The sequence below is a fragment of the Cebus imitator genome, unplaced genomic scaffold, assembly GCF_001604975.1.
Source record: "Cebus imitator isolate Cc_AM_T3 unplaced genomic scaffold, Cebus_imitator-1.0 Scaffold523, whole genome shotgun sequence".
Taxonomy (NCBI): Eukaryota; Metazoa; Chordata; class Mammalia; order Primates; family Cebidae; genus Cebus; species Cebus imitator.
This window is the reverse complement of record NW_016107838.1, coordinates 745249-762866: the sequence shown is the minus strand read 5'-3', so window position 1 is coordinate 762866 and position 17618 is coordinate 745249. Positions and strand designations below refer to the sequence as shown.

At 42.3% G+C, this 17618-nt stretch overlaps 2 protein-coding genes across 5 annotated transcripts in view; one reads left to right on the top strand and one right to left on the bottom strand.

Moving 5' to 3' along the window:
• The window catches only part of MCPH1 (microcephalin 1), a 244616-nt gene that overhangs the window by 96928 nt on the left and 130070 nt on the right, over positions 1-17618 (bottom strand). The window lies entirely within an intron of this gene.
• The window catches only part of ANGPT2 (angiopoietin 2), a 62191-nt gene that overhangs the window by 17224 nt on the left and 27349 nt on the right, over positions 1-17618 (top strand). The window contains exon 2 of the mRNA XM_037733419.1: positions 14716-14887. Coding sequence (XP_037589347.1) covers positions 14716-14887 — 172 coding nt within the window. The remainder of the gene's footprint in view (positions 1-14715; positions 14888-17618) is intronic.

Below are 17618 nucleotides of genomic sequence, written 5' to 3'. Positions count from 1 at the left end.
GTAGACAGGGCCAAACAGCCAGCTTCCAAGGAACACGGCTGTTTTTCTTAGTGGTTTCAGAAGTTAGGAAGACATGGAAGTATACATCTTAATGAAGTTCTTACACAATTTATGAGTTCTTTTTGACTTGCTAGTTTTCCGATAAACATATCAGATCATAGAGATGGCCATTAAAGGCAATAGTTGGACTGGGGGAAGGGGAGGAAGAGGGTACGTTGAGTTTATACCCTACCAAATGCAAGGTTGTAGCCAAGACGTTCTCAGACTTTCTCAGCTCGCGGCACCCTTAGTGATTCACCATTTTTTTCTCTATCTCTAAGCCAACAGAAATACCTAACAGTTACTTTTAGTAAGTGGTTAGGTCCAAATAACTTAAGTATTTATGCCCTGACAATTTAGTAGCTATTTGAAAATACCAATATACATAAATTGAGTTTTTTAAAAAAAGATCCTTTATTTTCTCTCGTAAGTGACCCCAGTGACGTACGAATGCAGTATGTTTGCCAGTTAGGCACGGCTCCGCTTCTCAAACGTTGGAATCGAATTGCTGCATTTTACGCTCTATGCTAATTTTCCTGTAGTACTTGCTTTTCACAAACAGCAACCACCAAAAACCTAGCTTTACAGAGGCACAAGCTGATACTGTTGAAACTGAGCTATGAATTGCTTTGAGCTATGAATTCTTCCAGTGGCTAACAGACATTGAGTACTGCTGGGTTGCCCTCTAATATTTAGACTACTTCCCTTACTCCAATTTGTTTGCTGCAAGGACCCAGGGTGCCTTGGCACACAGTTTGGGAACTGTGCTAACTCATTTCACTTAATTTTTACAGTAGGATAGCACAGTTAGTATTTATATACCTGTTTACCAACCAGAAATGTGATGTCAGAAAGTATTAAGCCAGTAGTTTCTAAGGAGCTGAAGTGGGACTCACACCAGATGAGTTTGATTCTCAGATCTGTACTGTACTGAGGACTCTGCAGTGGCTTCCGAAGCCACAAACACTGCTTCTTCCCCAAGTCCATTCGATATGAATAAAGCCATTTTATTCAGTTTTTTATACTATGACTCAAAAGTCAGAAACACTTGCATTGGAGTAACTCAAAGCAGAACTCAATTCAATCAGTTTCACTTTTCTCAGAGTAATCTTGTATTTATTCCAGTGGGCAATGGGTAGAACTATTATTCACAGAATAAATCATTTTCTTCATCTACTTGAAGCTACTCAACTCCAACAAAATCTAATACATGACTCAGACATTTATTTATTTATTATTTATTTTTAGACTAATGGGAACTGCATGAATTCTTTCTTGGTCTTCCAAGAGCAAATGCCTTTTATGCCTGATCCGGAAAGAACTGTGTTTAAGAATGTCAAATTACTAATATACCTAACTGAATACTTTTAACCCTCATCAGACGGCTGGAATGGTTTAATCCACAGTTCTCTGTGGACAGTCACTTTAAAATTACTTTTCCAACATTCATATCTTTGGGCATTATTTAGGTACTCTCAGATAAAAACTGCAGACAGAGACAAATAAAACCACCCACAGTAACTAGGGCCACAGTGTCACAACAAAACTTGTCAAACATTTCATTTTTAAATGTCTTTTAGCTTTTAAAAAAATTTTTATTGAGATATAAAATACAGGAAATGGATAAAGTATACTAACCTGAAATTCACAGCTGGATAACTTTTAAAATATGAATTCACTCATGTAACTAGCACCAAGGTCAAGATCTAGGAAACATTTTCCATACTCCAGAAGGTTCCCTCACGCCACTAATCAGTTCTCAGCCTCAAACTCCTCCCACCCAGAAGTCATTATTCTGACTTCCATCACCTTCAGTAAATTTGGTCCATTCTTGAGCTTCATGGAAATGGATCATCTAGTAAGCACTCCTAGGGTGTGGCTTCTGTTGCCCAACACCATGTCTGTGACGGCATTCATCTGACCGCGATCTATTATGGTATTTGTTAAAATGGAAACTGCAGAGTATGAGCACATCATACCAGTCTCCACGGAGCTACATTGAAATATCAAAATACTCATTCTGTTGAGAGAACAAAACTAGTGAGACTACTTACCAAAGACTCTGATGTTAGCAGGTTCAATCTGAAATCACGTAATTGGCCTCAAAATATATTTCGACTCTTCCTGATGTGGGCAGTTCAGCAGAGGCTATGGATTCGAGTCAGGAGGTAAGGGAGGCTCTTTTAGGACAAAGTGTAACTCTAAATTCTGCATCTGTGTCTTTATCTTAATGAATTCCTTCTTGGAGTGCCATTTTCTATAAAAATTACTTTAGAAATGAGGAATCCTATAGAAATAAAATATGTGTACTTCATTTTATGGCCAAGTTGTGCGCATAAGTTCTTACCCAAACCTCTCCCCCTCCAATATATGAACGACACACCCTGAAACGAAAATGTGACAAACTCTCTCCGAAAATGAGTTTGAAGCATCCCTAGAGCTGGTATTTTGTAAAAAGAAGTTTGACGTAACATATAGTTTGTAGTAAAATACTCCCTTATTTGGGGTTAGGAAGTCTTGGAAGACATAATTAGAAGTTCAATGATTTGCCCAAAGTCATAATCACCATTTGCAGTTCACAGTCTCTCTTTCCAGTGCAGTCAAAGTATAATCATCACAGAACACAGTGCATGTGGTTTTCAGAACATTTTTGCTGGACTGCTGGCCACAGACAGAAGTAGAGCATGCTTATGGGTTTTTCTATGGTCTTATAATAAACAGAAGTCCCAGCTTAACTATCAACATTTGAAATGGCAAACAGTAAACATGGAGATACATACTTATTACACTTCCTACCAAATTTCAGATCCAGAAATGAAGATAAAAATTATATATAGAAAACAAAAGTTATACTATGCTCTGTCTTGCTACATCATTTGAATATTGGTATTGCATATTGGTTTGCTTTTGTTGTGTTGCTTCTTATCTGAAAACATCCTACTGCTGGTCAGTTCTAAAGTAAGGTTAAAACGCTTAAAAATATATTGCAACTTTAAAGATTAATGTATAACATAGCCCGTTAAATAATCTGTGTTTCTAATGAGAGTTATAAAACGATTGCTCCCTTTCAGCTTCTGCAAAGCCCAGGCAGATGTACAATTGCTTAGAGTACATGCACCCAGGAGATTTAAATTATGTAAATAAATACAAAAATATGAAAAAACTCGTAGCTTTAAACACTTGGGAGAATGGGAACTGAACCAGAGGTCGAAGGGACAGATCATCTCATCCAATACCAGGAGTAGATTTTCTTCCTAAATAGCTCAGGAAAGCATGAACTTCAGCGGTTATGAAATCACTTAATTTAAAACGCTGAACCTATAGCTTTACTAACAGAAACATCAAAGAGGAAAGAACACATTTCTTTCCTGAAACCCCCCTGGCCTTATCCGACAGCACTCTTCCCTATGGTTTGGGCGGCTTTATTCCGCAGATGCGAGCGGGACACTCCCCACCACCCACGCACATTGCCCAATTGTCCATCCGTGTATTTTGCTCACAGGAGTCTCAAGTTGCTGCAGAGCACGGAAATGTGTGTCTGCATCTATTTACTCTAACCCGGGAAAGCACAGAGAGAAGGGTGTCCAGGCAGGAGAATAGAAGCAGTTCACCAGAGAGCCATCACCCATACTGAGAGAATAACTAGACAAACACACTTGCGGACAGGGGGTTAGCAGAGCATCTTCATGTACAAAAGATGGCTTGTGTTCCCACTGAGGGTTCACTGTAAATTAATCCTGTGTATTCTGAGCATCTTCCAATATTATCTCAAAAATTCTATCCATTGGAATTCTCCACGTTTTGGGTGCCGGCAGAAAGAGGAGGTAAAGCAGCAGAAAGTCCTGGCTGGGGGTGGGGGTCTGTCCAGAGGCAGTGGGACCCAGAGGCATGCATGCCCTGCTGTGAGATTCCTCAAGCACTCCCATTCACATTCCCATCCACATTCCCAAGTCCTCTCTTCTCCCTTTTTAAAAAGAAACAACACCCGCTTCCTGCCAGCCTTAGAAAGGACAGCAAAAACTAGTGTACCTTGAAAGTGTCTTCTAGAAAATTATCTACATTTTAAAAATCATCTAAATTTCACCAGCCTTTCCCCTTTTCTAGCCATTTAGAATCGTGAGCTAGTAAATTCAGCTTATGCCAAAAAGAAAAAACCAACCTACTTCAGAGATGATCATGCTACCTCTTCCACAGACCTCCACCCAGGATGTTAGCAAACCCATGTAACACAGAAAGACACAGCAAAAACAGGGCAGAGAAGACACCAATGGCCATCAGTAGCTGTCTATTTCATTGCGAAAAGGAAAAAGAATGCTAATACTCCTCAGACAGTACTTTTTTTTTTTTTTTAAGCATATCGGTACAGTGGTGAGAGTGCTGGATGGGGCATTGGGAGACCGGGGCTGTAGTTGATACTCCGCTACCAGCTAGCACTGTGACCCAGGGCCCAGTGTCCTTCCTACAGCGACAATCCAATGATATTACAGGGTCTAAAGCCTCCCCCCAATGCCCACCAAGCTTTGGAATGTCTATTTCTTAGAGAAGTGAAACACACACACACACACACACACCCCACCTCACATGTGTATGTACATGTATGCATATATGTTGCTAGACAGATATACATAAGATTCTATCTGGCATAGAAAAACACTGAGACATTTTGTCACTTTATATAATTTTTTCTTTCAGTGTACCTTGAATTCAGAAAGGCAAGAATACTCTAGTTTCATTTTAAAAAAAGAAGTTCTTAGTATATTGCATCAATCTCATTCCCAGAGCTAAATTTTAACTGCTTCTCTTTGAAATCATTTATCATTCAGTACTTTTTTTTTTTTTTTTTACATTGGGTCTCATTCTGCCACCCAGAACAGAGTGCAGTGGTGCCATCATGGCTCACTGCAGCCTCAAACTCCTAAGCTCAAGTAATCCTATCACCTTAGCCTGCTGAGTAGCTGGGACTGCAGGCATGTGCCACCATGCCCAGCTAATTAAAAACAAAAATCTGTAGAGATGGAGTCTCACCATGTTGCCTAGGCTGGTCTTGAACTCCTGACCTCAAGTGATCCTCCCACGTTGGCCACAGGAGTGAGCCACTGTGCCTGGCCCTACATTCAGTACATTTTTAAAAAGAAAGTAGTTTTATATTTTCTTTCTACCTCTATAGGGAAAACATCACTAGTATCTTTTAAGCTGAGAATAATAAAATATCACCAAAAAAAACCAGACAAATGGCAGAAGTCTGCAGAGTAACTCAGAAGCCACCAAGGGCCTGCCATGTGTCCCCGCAATCGTTCTGCTGCTGCAGCCTCATTTCACTCCTGGTTGGCGGCCCTGGCTTTGGTTTCCTGTCTCAGGCTTGCCCTGCCCCAATCTACTAGAAATGCTGTGTTTCTCAGCATGCTGCTTTTCCTTTCCTCTCCTCTCCAGCACTGCTGACTGGGGGCTATAAATACAACCTTCCCTTCCACTTGGCCCCGAGTCACCCGCTAACCTGTCTTTAGCCACTGCTGATAGCCTGAGCTCCACATACTTGGGTTGGGCACTGATTTTCTCTGAGCCTCACTTTTCTCCCTCATTAAAGGAGCCCCAAAGCATCCTCTGCTGTGCCAGGGAAACCTTCTGGTGCGGCTCGGAATCAACCCTCAGGGCCCGACCTACCGTTCCAGCCATTCCAGAGACAAGGCTTGCCTCGGGTCCTCCCACAAATCCCCAGGCGCTGCCCAGAGACCTTGGCTCCAGTCTGCCTTGGGACACCCATGGGACCCTCCTCGGCACTCGTGCAAGCGCATCTCCAAAACCTGGGGCACAAATACCCCCTGGGCTCCACCTGTCCCCTGGGGACAGCAGCCCCATTCTCGCCCCAGGTGGATGTTCTGAGACACTGTCCCAGGGCCCCCCTAGAAGGTCCTCTGGGGCTTCTCGCCAGCCAACACGGCAGTGGCCGCCTGAGTCCACGTGTGCGAACCACCCTGCCGCGCCCCTGCCTCCCGCGCCTGTCCTGCAGGGCTGCTCTCTGGGACCACGTCCTACACAAACTTCCTGCATGCCTGCCTTTGTCTCAGCCTCTGCTTTTGGGGAAACCCAAGCTAAGGCAGTGTGAGAATCTGGTGAGAGGCAGGTACACACACATACACACAGAGAAGTCTTTTGTCACTGTAAGCTGCTAACTATTCTTGCTGTGTATATATCTAAACATGCAGACACCGCCTGACAACCCCCCCGGCACTGCATTTGCTCCTTGGCTTCCAGGAATCTGTGCAAGTGTCAGGTATGCAGGAGGTGCCATGAGGCCGCACGCTTACAGACATCTGACTAAATGTATATGTGCCCCACAAGACCTCTAAAAGACACTTGTGTAAAATACGACACCTTTTGCATAAGAAATGCTCAAAGAAATTTACATGGGGTTACCAAAGCAGTCTCAGTACACTTACGTACATTTAAAATGCCTACTACTGATGAGAAATAGCCACTTTATCAGTAGAAAACAGCTGGAGCACTTTGGTGGGAAAAACACTTTTCCTTCTCAAATTTTGGAGTGGTGGTAAGGGAAACACACAAAGAGGTACAATGATATGAATATATGTAAAAAACATATATTCAAATGTATATGAAAAAATTAAATGATGCAAGGAATTTGCAGCTGCACTCACAGAAAAGCAAAGCAGATAGGGCTTGACGGAGCACAGATACCCGTACACTCAAATTACCGTAGGCTGGATCTGCCCACAGGAGGAGGGGTGTGGACAACGAATGTTGAAAGGCCGCCTGCAGAGGCCTGCGACCTCATTTCCTACTACATCTTGGAGTTTATAGCGATCAACAAGTGAACCTCCAGTCTCTTATACTCGCCAAAGTAAGAAAGAGGTTGGCTATCTAGATGCAGTATCAGAAAGTCACTCAGAAATTATTAAATGGCCGGGCATGGTGGCTCACACCTGTAATTCCAGCACTTTGCGGGGCTGAGGTAGGCAGACCGCCTGAGGTCAGGAGTTTCAGACTAGCCTGGCCAACATGGAGAAGCCCCATCTCTACTAAAAATACAAAAGTTAGCCAGGCATGTTGGTGCGTACCTGTAATTCCAGCTACTTGGGAAGCTGAGGCAGGAGACGCATTTGAACCAGGGAGGCAGAGATTGCAGTGAGCCGAGATCGCGCTGCTGTACTCCAGCCTGGGGGACAGAGCAAGACTCCATCTCAAAAAAAAAAAAAAATTATTAATAGAAAAAGCAAAAAGGCTAGATCAGAACAGATCCATTTCAGGAAGTGCTTGAAAGATCCTATGTGGACAGGTGTCCACGTGGTCGGATGGGTGAAGGCAAATGTGCTCCTTAAGAGAAGTCACAGACCCAGCAGGAAATCGGTCAGAGGCCATGCTTCCCTTCCTCAGCCTTTAGCCTGTGCTTCCATTTCTAGGGCCTTACACTGAACATGAAGAAAAGGCCAAGGCTATAAAGACAGTCAGTAGAAGGCAAGTAGCCTTGGCATGGACTTTTCTAGGTTCTGTAAATTCTAGTCTGGCATCAATATGTAGAGAAAACAGAAAAAAACTTACTTCCCACATCATAGGCCATGTGAACGTCACCTCTACCTGTGGGCAATGTGCTACCTCCAGGCTCCGGTGAGGGGTTTAGGAGGACAAAGAGTTGTCCCAAACCTGCATCTCCTCATCCTTCCCTCTTTAGCCTCTGCCATGAAGTACTGCTGAGTAGACAGCTGCTTAGACAGCAAAATCTCCAGAATAAAAACACACACAAAACAGCCCAACTCTGAAAGGAGGGGACGAAAGCCCAGTTTTGCCACTTTTCTGTCTGGAGACCTCAAATGATGTTTCAGAGTTTCCCCATGACAGGGAACCAAGAACATTAGGTCAAAAGCCTCCCAAACTGAATATTCCTGGATTTAATCATCTCACACTCAAGTTTTCAGACTAATTATGAGAGCGAATGTTTTGCTTGTGGTTACTAGGGTGTGTATGGGGAACAGTTGCAGGGTTTCAGTATTCTATTCACTACTCACTAAGCAAGCAAGCACATTTACCTATTGTCTGTGGAGATTTAAAATGAAAACACACACACACAAAATGGTTTTGGTATCAAAATGAAATACAAAATGAGCATCTTTGCTCAGGGCATGCAACTGGGGACGGTGGAACCTGAGGGGGAACAGAGGACTCAAGGAGGAGATACAAAGGTAGCTGTGGTATGAGGCTGCTGGGCAGCGGGGACGGCCAAGGGCAGTGTGCACCCAGGTCTGCAGCCCACGAGATCAGTGGTGCCAGTCGGGAAGTAGTGTGTGTCTCAAGAAGAAGGAATCTGGCCGGGTGCGGTAGCTCACACCTGTAATCCCAGCACTTTGGGAGGCCGAGGTGGGTGGATCACAAGGTCAAGAGATTGAGACCAGCGTGGTCAACATGGTGAAACCCTGTCTCTACTAAAAATACAAAAATTTGCCCGGCGTGGTGGCACTTGCCTGTAGTCCCAGCTACTCGGGGGGGGGGAGGGGAGGCTGAAGCAGGAGAATTGCTTGAACCCAGGAGGCAGAGGTTGCAGTGAGCAGAGATCATGCCTCTGCACCCCAGCCTGGCAACAGAGCAAGACTCCATCTTAAAAAAAATAAAAAGGAATCTGGACCTTATCCTCAGGCAAACCTGCAAGAGAAGAAAGTGAGCTGCAGTCACCAGCTTTGCATGTGGCTCCCTGACTGTGACAGTGGGAAGAAAGGAAAGCAGCTGGGGGCTGTGTGGCCATTGCCCACTGGGAGAGAGAGGACAGTGGACCCTGGGTGGGAAGATGGAATCACGGGGGTAGAAAAATGTGTGTGTGTGTGTGTGTGTGTGTGTGTGTGTGTGTGTGTGTAAGACAGATGGTTGTAATATCTTATTTGTAAACTGAAATGGGTAACAGGAAAATGTTTCCAAGGAAATCTCAAATTATTTGTTAATTTACTAGAAAATTCAATGTCCTTAGACCTTCTCATCAATTCATTTTTGTGCACCTTAGGTCATTCAGATGGATAAAAACTAATTAATAAAAAGGTCTAAGGACCTTGAATTTTATTTAAATAGAAACAATCTCTCAACCAGCATCTTCAGTTGGTGAGAAATCAACACCAGAATCTCCAAGTTGGGTATAGTTTTCATACATTATCTATGTTTTCCTTTACTAAGCCAATTTCAAGATAACTTTTCTTTTGGTATAAAAAATAATGATGACAATCTCGGTGAGAAGGAAAATAGCCAGATAAACTTTCAAATGTGTAATCAATCTGCCATAGCTGCCTCATAAATGGACCTATTTTTCCTGTCAAATTCTATCATTCAAAACGTGTGGGAGTAATAAAAAACTTTAGAACGTATTTACACAACTATATATACATACATATATATATATATATGTGTTGTGTTAAAATATTTCATTCTGGTTGCTTGAGCTTCGATGTGTTGCCAAGTTTTAAAGACTATGTCTGGGGCACGACTCTTTGTTAGCAAATCACTGAACAGCAAGCCATGCAGCTAGGATCCGCCACAGACCTCAAAGTTACACTCGCATAACTCATTTGAGTTCTGAGGAAGGAGGCACAGCCCAAGGCCCCACACTTGCCGAGCGTGTCCACCATCAAGAAGAGGACAAAGTAGATGCACCCTGTCCTTGCACACATGTACAGTGGGACCTATTTGGACACATGTGCCCACAGATCACACACATGGAGTAATCCTCTACAGATAGGAAGGCAATGGCAAACGTTCCTGCAAAACGTGAATCTGTTTCACATGCTATGCATGTGACACTGGAAAGAACCGTGTCCCCTCCCATGGGAGGTTCAATTATCTTGGAACTGTTTTGATGAGAGCAGTTATGTGCAGGTGACAAGGATGGGAATCACTGGCCAAAGGCAAGTGGAGTTTGGTGCTGCCTGTGGAGGATGGCTTATTTACTGGGTATATTTTTCCCCTTGTACTAAGACTTCCTTATACTAGAACAGAATTTCATATTTCTGGCAGGTTTCTATATTTTTGGTTTTCAGTGACAGCCAGTAAAAATAAGAGAGACATTAAACAGAAAGACATTCTAGGGTAATAAACTAGAAAATAACTAATTCATCAAGGTCAAGAGACAGGGAAATTTCAAGGTCCATCTATCCACGTGGATGAGCCAGATGGCTTGGTTTCTAGGTTCGGTCTCATTCTCCTTAATATGTGGTGATTTATGGAAAGGCTACATTACATGGGAGATCTTTATTTGGAAATGTTTATTTTTATACTATATTTTGGACATCCCTAGTCTTTCTGTATCTCTAAAAATTATTACTAATCTTTGGAGGAAAACACAAGATTCTTTTGTCAGGATGCTCCCAGAAGATAGAATTGGCATTGGTAATCTTTAACTCTGGGCTTTTCTGGAGGTAAAAATGGCCCTCCACGGAGGGGTGGGTGGTCTGTCTGTTTTCTTACAGCACTGTGAAGCTTGGAAGCTTGGAACTGGAAGGCATACTCAAGCCAATTTTAAGATATATCACTTTTGACTCTTAAAAGGCAGGAAAAATATGAAGCGGCCTCTGGGTTGAACTAACATTTTGCTGAGGGTGATTCCAGGGCTCAGTCCTGCATCCACCTGTGCTGACATGAGGCACATGGAGTTGTGAGATAGCAATTCCCGGACAGCGCTGGCAGCGCAGGCCGCCAAGGACCACCACTCACCACCACTGCGGCTGCCCCTGTTGCTAGTGTATCTGGGGCTAAACATACCGTATTCTTTCTTGACCTGTCACATCATCCATTTCTCTTAAAACCTTAATTTCATGACTTCAAGAGTAAGAACACAAATCTTTTTTTTTAATTTATATATACTTTTTGAGACAAAGTCTCACTCTGTCGCCCAGGCTGCAGTGCAGTGGCACCATCATGGCTCACTGCAGCCTTGATCTCCGGGGCTCAAGCAGTCTTTCACCTCAGCCTCCCTGGTAGCTGAGACTACAGGCATGTGCCACCATGCTCAGCTAATTTTCTTTTTTTTTTTGTATGTTTTGTAGACATGGGGTTTCGCCATGTTACTAAGGCTGGTCTTAGACTCCTGAGCTCAAGTGATTCTCTCGTCTCCGCCTCCCAAAGTACAGGAATTACAGTAATGAGCCATCATGCGTGGCCCCAAAATCTTTTTAAATCAACACAAAATATCTACTACTGGACACTTTTGTTTCTGTTCCATTCTTCTCCCAAATACTTCAATTAATTAGCAATGCAGTCAGTATCATACATAATTTTCTTTTATTTAAATGATACATGTCTTCAAGAGTTTTATATATTGTGTATAGACACTATATACAGATATGCCATAGACATATCTGTATATCCACATATTGCATGTAATTTGTTTTTATGTAAGAATAACACACTGGGACACACAGTATCTCACCCACGGTGTACCTATTTGTCATCCTGAAAAGCAAAAAAGTAGCAAGTTAAAAAGGATCTTGGATTCTATTGTTTTTAAGTTTAGAAAACAATATGGCAAGTTAAGAAATTTCATTTTTAAACATTGGGCCTGTATGTCTGTCAAAGTTCCTAAGTTTAACTTTAAATTGGAATTTGACTTTAAGTTTTCAATTATAAACAATCCTTTCGTATCTCTGGGGAGCTGCAACCACATCTGACTCAGTAGCTCTAAAAATGTGGGAAGGCAGTATTACAGGATTCATTTTCCCTCTCCGATTATATGATTGAGAGTGGCAAAAGACAGTGACTTTTACTTAGCTCTTAAGTACTGAAATCAAGAGGAAGGTTAAGACTTTTTATTTATACCACTTTGTAATTATTGTTTCTGAGTAGGGGTTTAAACTCAACTCCAGCTGGAGTCTATCGCTGTAGTTCCAAGCCTCCCAGAATGAATCTTTTTAAATATTATCTTGGCTGGTGTGAGGAGAAAGCAAGACAGTGCCTCTGGGTGACACAGAGCTTTAGCTACAACCTCAAAAATTCCATTACTCCCATGGCAATGAGCGAAGGGGAGAATTACAAACTGCTATTTATGGCTTCTTCTAAATAGTTTATTTCAATCACAAAAGTCACAGTTTTTACAAAGGAAAGGGAGGACGCCAAAGGGATGAATTAGGAAAGATCACAGACACTAAAAAGCCTGGGCTAACTCTGACAAAGGGTTAATAAGATTCTAGATTCTTCACATTTTATGAAGCCTATAGTGGAGATGGTTGTTGACCTGCTGGGTAACAGAGCCTGATTTTTTATATATATATATATATATATATATATATATATATATATATATATATATATATATATATAGTGGTCTACTCTATTTGATTCGTATGGGAAAGTAAAGGTTTTGGCCAGATGCAATGGCTCACGCTTGTTGTCCCAGCACTTTGGGAGGCTGAGGCAGGCGGATGGCTTGATCACAAAATGATTTTACTGACTGGAGCTCCACTACAACTATCCCTTGATATGTGTGAGGGACTGGTTCCAAGATCCCTAAGAATACCAAAATCCACGATGCTGAAGCCTCTTCTATAAAACAGGGTAGCATCTGCCTGTATCCCATGCACATCCTCCTGCATACTCTAAATCATCTTGAGGTTACTTAGAATACCTAACACAGTGTCAATGATGAGTAAATAATTGCTATACTGTACTGTTTTACAATTTTCGTTTTTTATTGTTGTATTGTTGTTTTAAAAAATATTTTGATGGTATGGTTGAATCTGTAGATGTGGAGGCTGCAGATGGAGGGCTGGCTGTGCCTGTCATACAACCTGCTCTTCTGATCCATCCAATAGCCACAGCTGCCAGGGAGGGAGCCTGAGCTGCCAGGATGAGGAGCTGGGAGCTTAGAGAAGTGGGGGAGAGTCATGGCGAGGGGGCCTCAGAAACAGTAAACGTATAGTTCCAGTCTAATCCTAAAACCATCTGATACCAGTCACAAGACACAATCTATGAAATGCATCAACAAAGAAGCTCTAAGAGAGAAACTCTACCCTTCCCATTCTATTTTCTTACTCTTAAAGACAGAAAGCACAGAATTACTTAGTGGTTAACACTTTGGGGGAAATCAGTCTGATGACTGACTCCACGAATGATTTCTCTATAGAGAATTTCAAGGTTTTAAAGAAAGGCACCAGAAGCAGTTTTATAATCATCTTTCAGTTATTTGATATAAGAAAAAATGTTTGTTACACTATGTGAACAGGAAGAAAACATGGTTTCTGCATTCATGAGCTTATACTTTCAACCAGTGAATGCAATAATGGTTCCCATCATTAGACTATTATATATATAAAAAAAAAAGAAGAAAAAAATTAAATGTTAAGTAGCTGGAGTTACACACACACACAATGACTTTAAAAGCATAGCGTAACTCCTCCTTAAGATAGTCCTCTGACCAACCAGAAACCCTATTTTACATATGACGACATTAGGGTCCCAAAGGGTTAAGTGACTTTCCTAGAACCAAGGCTATAAAGCAGAGGGCAGGCTTCCCTGGCTCCAAGCCCACAGGCTCTTCCCACGTACCAAGCTGTCTTGCAGTCATACATCATTATATAATTTTACTGCCACGAACAGGGATATCTGTATGAATGGCAGAGAAATGAGTTGCTTCTTTCTCTTGTGTTTAAACTAATGCAAAATTAGTCAGCATGATCATCTTTAGAAACTGACGGAAAGAAGAGCCAGCCTATGGCACGTTAGGTGATAAATGGACCAGGGTGGGATTAAAAGTTTGCCTGACACATGAAATGAGAATTGTGGAAAATGCATACACATTAAGAAAAATTTCACAGGTTGAATGAACTCAGTGAGGAAGAAGGTGGGGGAAGGCCCCACAGAATGTGGAACTAAGTGGTGATTCTGTAGGTTAAGAGGAATATCAGGCTGGGTGTGGTGGCTCATGCCTGTAATCCCAACACTTTGGGAGGCAGAGGCAGGTGGATCACAAGGTCAGGAGATCGAGATCACCCTCGCCAATAAGGTGAAATCCTGTCTACTAAAAATACAAAAATTAGCTGGGCATGGTGGTGTGTGCCTGTAATCCCAGCTACTTGGGAGGCTGAGGCAGGAGGATCACTTAAACCCGGGAGGTGGAGGTTGCAGTGAGCAGAGATCGCACCAGTGCAGTCTAGCCTGGCAACAGAGAAAGACTCCATCTCAAAAAAAAAAAAAAAAAGAGGAAAATCAAAAGGTGCGCCTTTCCTTAGATGCTGTCTTAGAGTATCTTCTCAAGTCTGTGTGGAGAAACCAAAAGTCTACAATGTGAGAGAAATAGTGATGCTTATTATCAAATTATCATTTCCTGCACTACATTATCAGAGTTGCACCTGGGTAGGACAGACACAACGGTACAGCGGCAGCCCCCAGCAGTCCCTGTGGCTGCCCTCACCACCCTCTGTGGCCTGCCACGACGTGGACTTCTAGAGGAACACAGAAGCTACCAGTAGCTTGTCTCCTTCCTTTACATTATGTGACTAAGTTGCCAGATTTTGCATAAAAAGAAAATCACACTGTATTTTCCTGCTAGTGATGAAAAATAAAATAGCAAGATTCCACAAGGAATAGGTCTTCTAATAGACGTTTTTTTCTGATAGGGAAGAGATTACAAAGATTTAGGAATCAGGTTTCTGGTCATCTGACTAATGACTTTCTTCTAACATTGTTCTTTTCTAGCTTGAGAATTATATCCAGGACAACATGAAAAAAGAAATGGTAGAGATGCAGCAGAATGCAGTGCAGAACCAGACAGCTGTGATGATTGAAATAGGGACGAGCCTGTTGAACCAAACAGCAGAGCAAACGCGGAAGTTAACTGATGTGGAAGCCCAAGTAAGTAATGCCACATAAAGCACACGGTGTCCCGACAGCTAGAGAGTAGCGCTCAGTTGCACCAGGAGCTTCCTCAATGAAGGCATGGGACATGAAAGAAAGCACCACCACAGGAGAAAAGCAATGAACTGATCAGAGATTAAGGATGCATGGCTGGTACATCCTTAATTTAAATTCATCCTTAATGAATTTAAAATCAGTAAATCGGTTTTTATTTTTAATACTGAGGTTAAATTTCATGTATTCTACCTACTGAAGACATCTGAGTCACTTTCATGCCACTCACCTCTCACCACTGCAAGATGAATACCCCCTCTGTGCTTTCTGGACTCTGGGGATCATTTTTCATTTCTAAGTCCTAAAGTCTTTTAATATTTGAGAAATGAAAGGCACAGAGGCAGAGAGCTAGAAACTCTGGCCCTAAATCTAACTCCTGAGTTAAGATAAAACCTGAATCTCAAAGAACCGCTAACGGAGCCCATGGAATGAGTTTATGGAGAAGGGGAGAAGTGGGACAGTGAGAAGCGTCCTGCCACAGAAAAGACCACACGTGAGCAAGAGCCCTGAGCTCTGCCGGGACTCCAGGTCCACCACTGGAAAGATGAATGCGTTGGAACAAGGCACTCACCTTTTCTGAGTCTCAAATAATACAAAGGATTGGGCCAGACAAGTGATTGCTAAGTTGTCTTTCCACTATGAGATTCTATGAGCTAATGATTAACAGTAACAGAAGGAAGATTATGAAACAGGAAACTAGTGGCCAGGCGCGGTGGCTCATCCCTGTCATCCCACAGTTTGGGAAGCAGAGGCAGGTGGATCACCTGAGGTCCCGAGTTTGAGACCAGCCTGGCCAACATGGCAAAACCCCGTCTCTAAAAAATAACAATAAAAAAATAGCCGGGCATTGTGGTGGACGCCTATAATTCCAGCTACTTGGGAGGCTGAGGCAGGAGAATCGCTTGAACCCACCCATGCGTTGGAGGTTGCAGTGAGCTGAGATTGTGCCATTGTACTCCAGCCTGGGCAACAGAGTAAGACTCTGTCACACACACACACACACACACACACACACACACACACACAGAAATAGAAAACTTAAAATAACAGCAAAATAGGAGAATTTCAAAAAGAAGAAAATTCATCCAGAGTTATGCTAAATGAGGCACAACATGTGACCCAGCAAACAGCCTGGGTGGGAAAGGGAAAAGCGGCCATGAAGACAAATGCAGATACTGCAAGTTCAAGGCCATGGTCTTGACTCTCAGTGGCCAGGTCTGCCTGCTGACTCCTCATTCGGGCTTCTTTACAAGCTTTTAAAGTTAGTGTCTTCCTAGTCTGGGATATAAGGAATGCTTTCTAAAAACGAGTAGATTTAAGTAAAACAATCCCCACTATATATTATTCCTATATGCCACTTCAGCTAAAAGGACTGAGAAACGTTAGACGTGAGCTAGGAGGGGACTTGAGAGGGGAGAAGCCACAGCCTGCCACTCTCATGAGGTCCATTCTAGAAGGGCATAGGTGTTCTTTCATTGTCTTCCTAAAAATGGCTGGATGAGGTAAGAGAAAACAGTAGCGACATGTTGGACAAACAAAAGACTTTTAGATGAGAGAAGAGAATAACAAATTACTTGATTACCAGGTCTTTCTACAATATCAGAACAGTTTGGGGAAAATATACACAAATATTTCACATAACGGATCATGAGGTACTAAAAATTTAATCCTTAGGAAGTCATAAAAACTCAAGATAAAGAAATACCAAAAATTTAAGTCAATATATTAATATATGTCTACAGTCAATTATTATTAGTTTGGACCACAAGTAACTGCAGTTTTTGGCCATTACTTATTTTATTTATTTATTTATTTTGAGACAGAGTCTCACTCTGTTGCCCAGGCTGGAGTGCAGTGTTGTAATCTCAGCTCACTGCAAGCTCCGCCTCCTGGGTTCAAGTGATTCTCGTGCCTCAAGTTTCCCAAGTAGCTGGGATTACAGGTGTGGGCCACCACACCTAGCTAATTTTTTGTATTTTTAGTAGGGACAGGGTTTCACCATGTTGGCCAGGCTGGTCTCGAACTCCTGACCTCAGGTGATCTGCCCGCCTTGGCCTCCCAAAGTGCTGGGATTACAGGCATGAACCACTGCACCCAACTGCCATTACTTTCAATGTCAAAATTGTACCAATCTATTAAAATAAATTAGTAATGACCAAGTCACATGCCCCACCTTTTGATAGTAAGACTGATGGGCAATTTAGTAGCTTATCCAAAGACTGCCTCATAAGCATTTTTAAAATGTTATTTTAAAATATAACATTTCTTATATTTTACAATAATAGATCCAAGCATGGGAGCTTGGCAAACATTTTTAATAATAAAATAATAGCAATGAAAAAGTGTTAGGACAGAGCAACAATGCAAACTTTGCTACATCCTGCAGAAGTCAGAGACTTCAGAGCATTCAATGTGCTTGTGTTGGGTTACATGGTTTAAAAAAAAATGCCTAATGTGAAATTAGATACCATATATCCAGGATAACAGGAAAATAAGAAAATGGATGGAAAGTAAACAGCTTTTCCATATAAAGCCCAACTGAACATATGAAAATGTCTGAGCCAGCCGGGTGAGCTTGCTCACGTCTGTAATGTCAGCCCTTTGAGAGGCCAAGGTGGGTGGGTCACTTGAGCTCAGGAGTTTGAGACCAGCCCGTGCAACGTGCAAAAACCCCATCTCTACCACAAAAA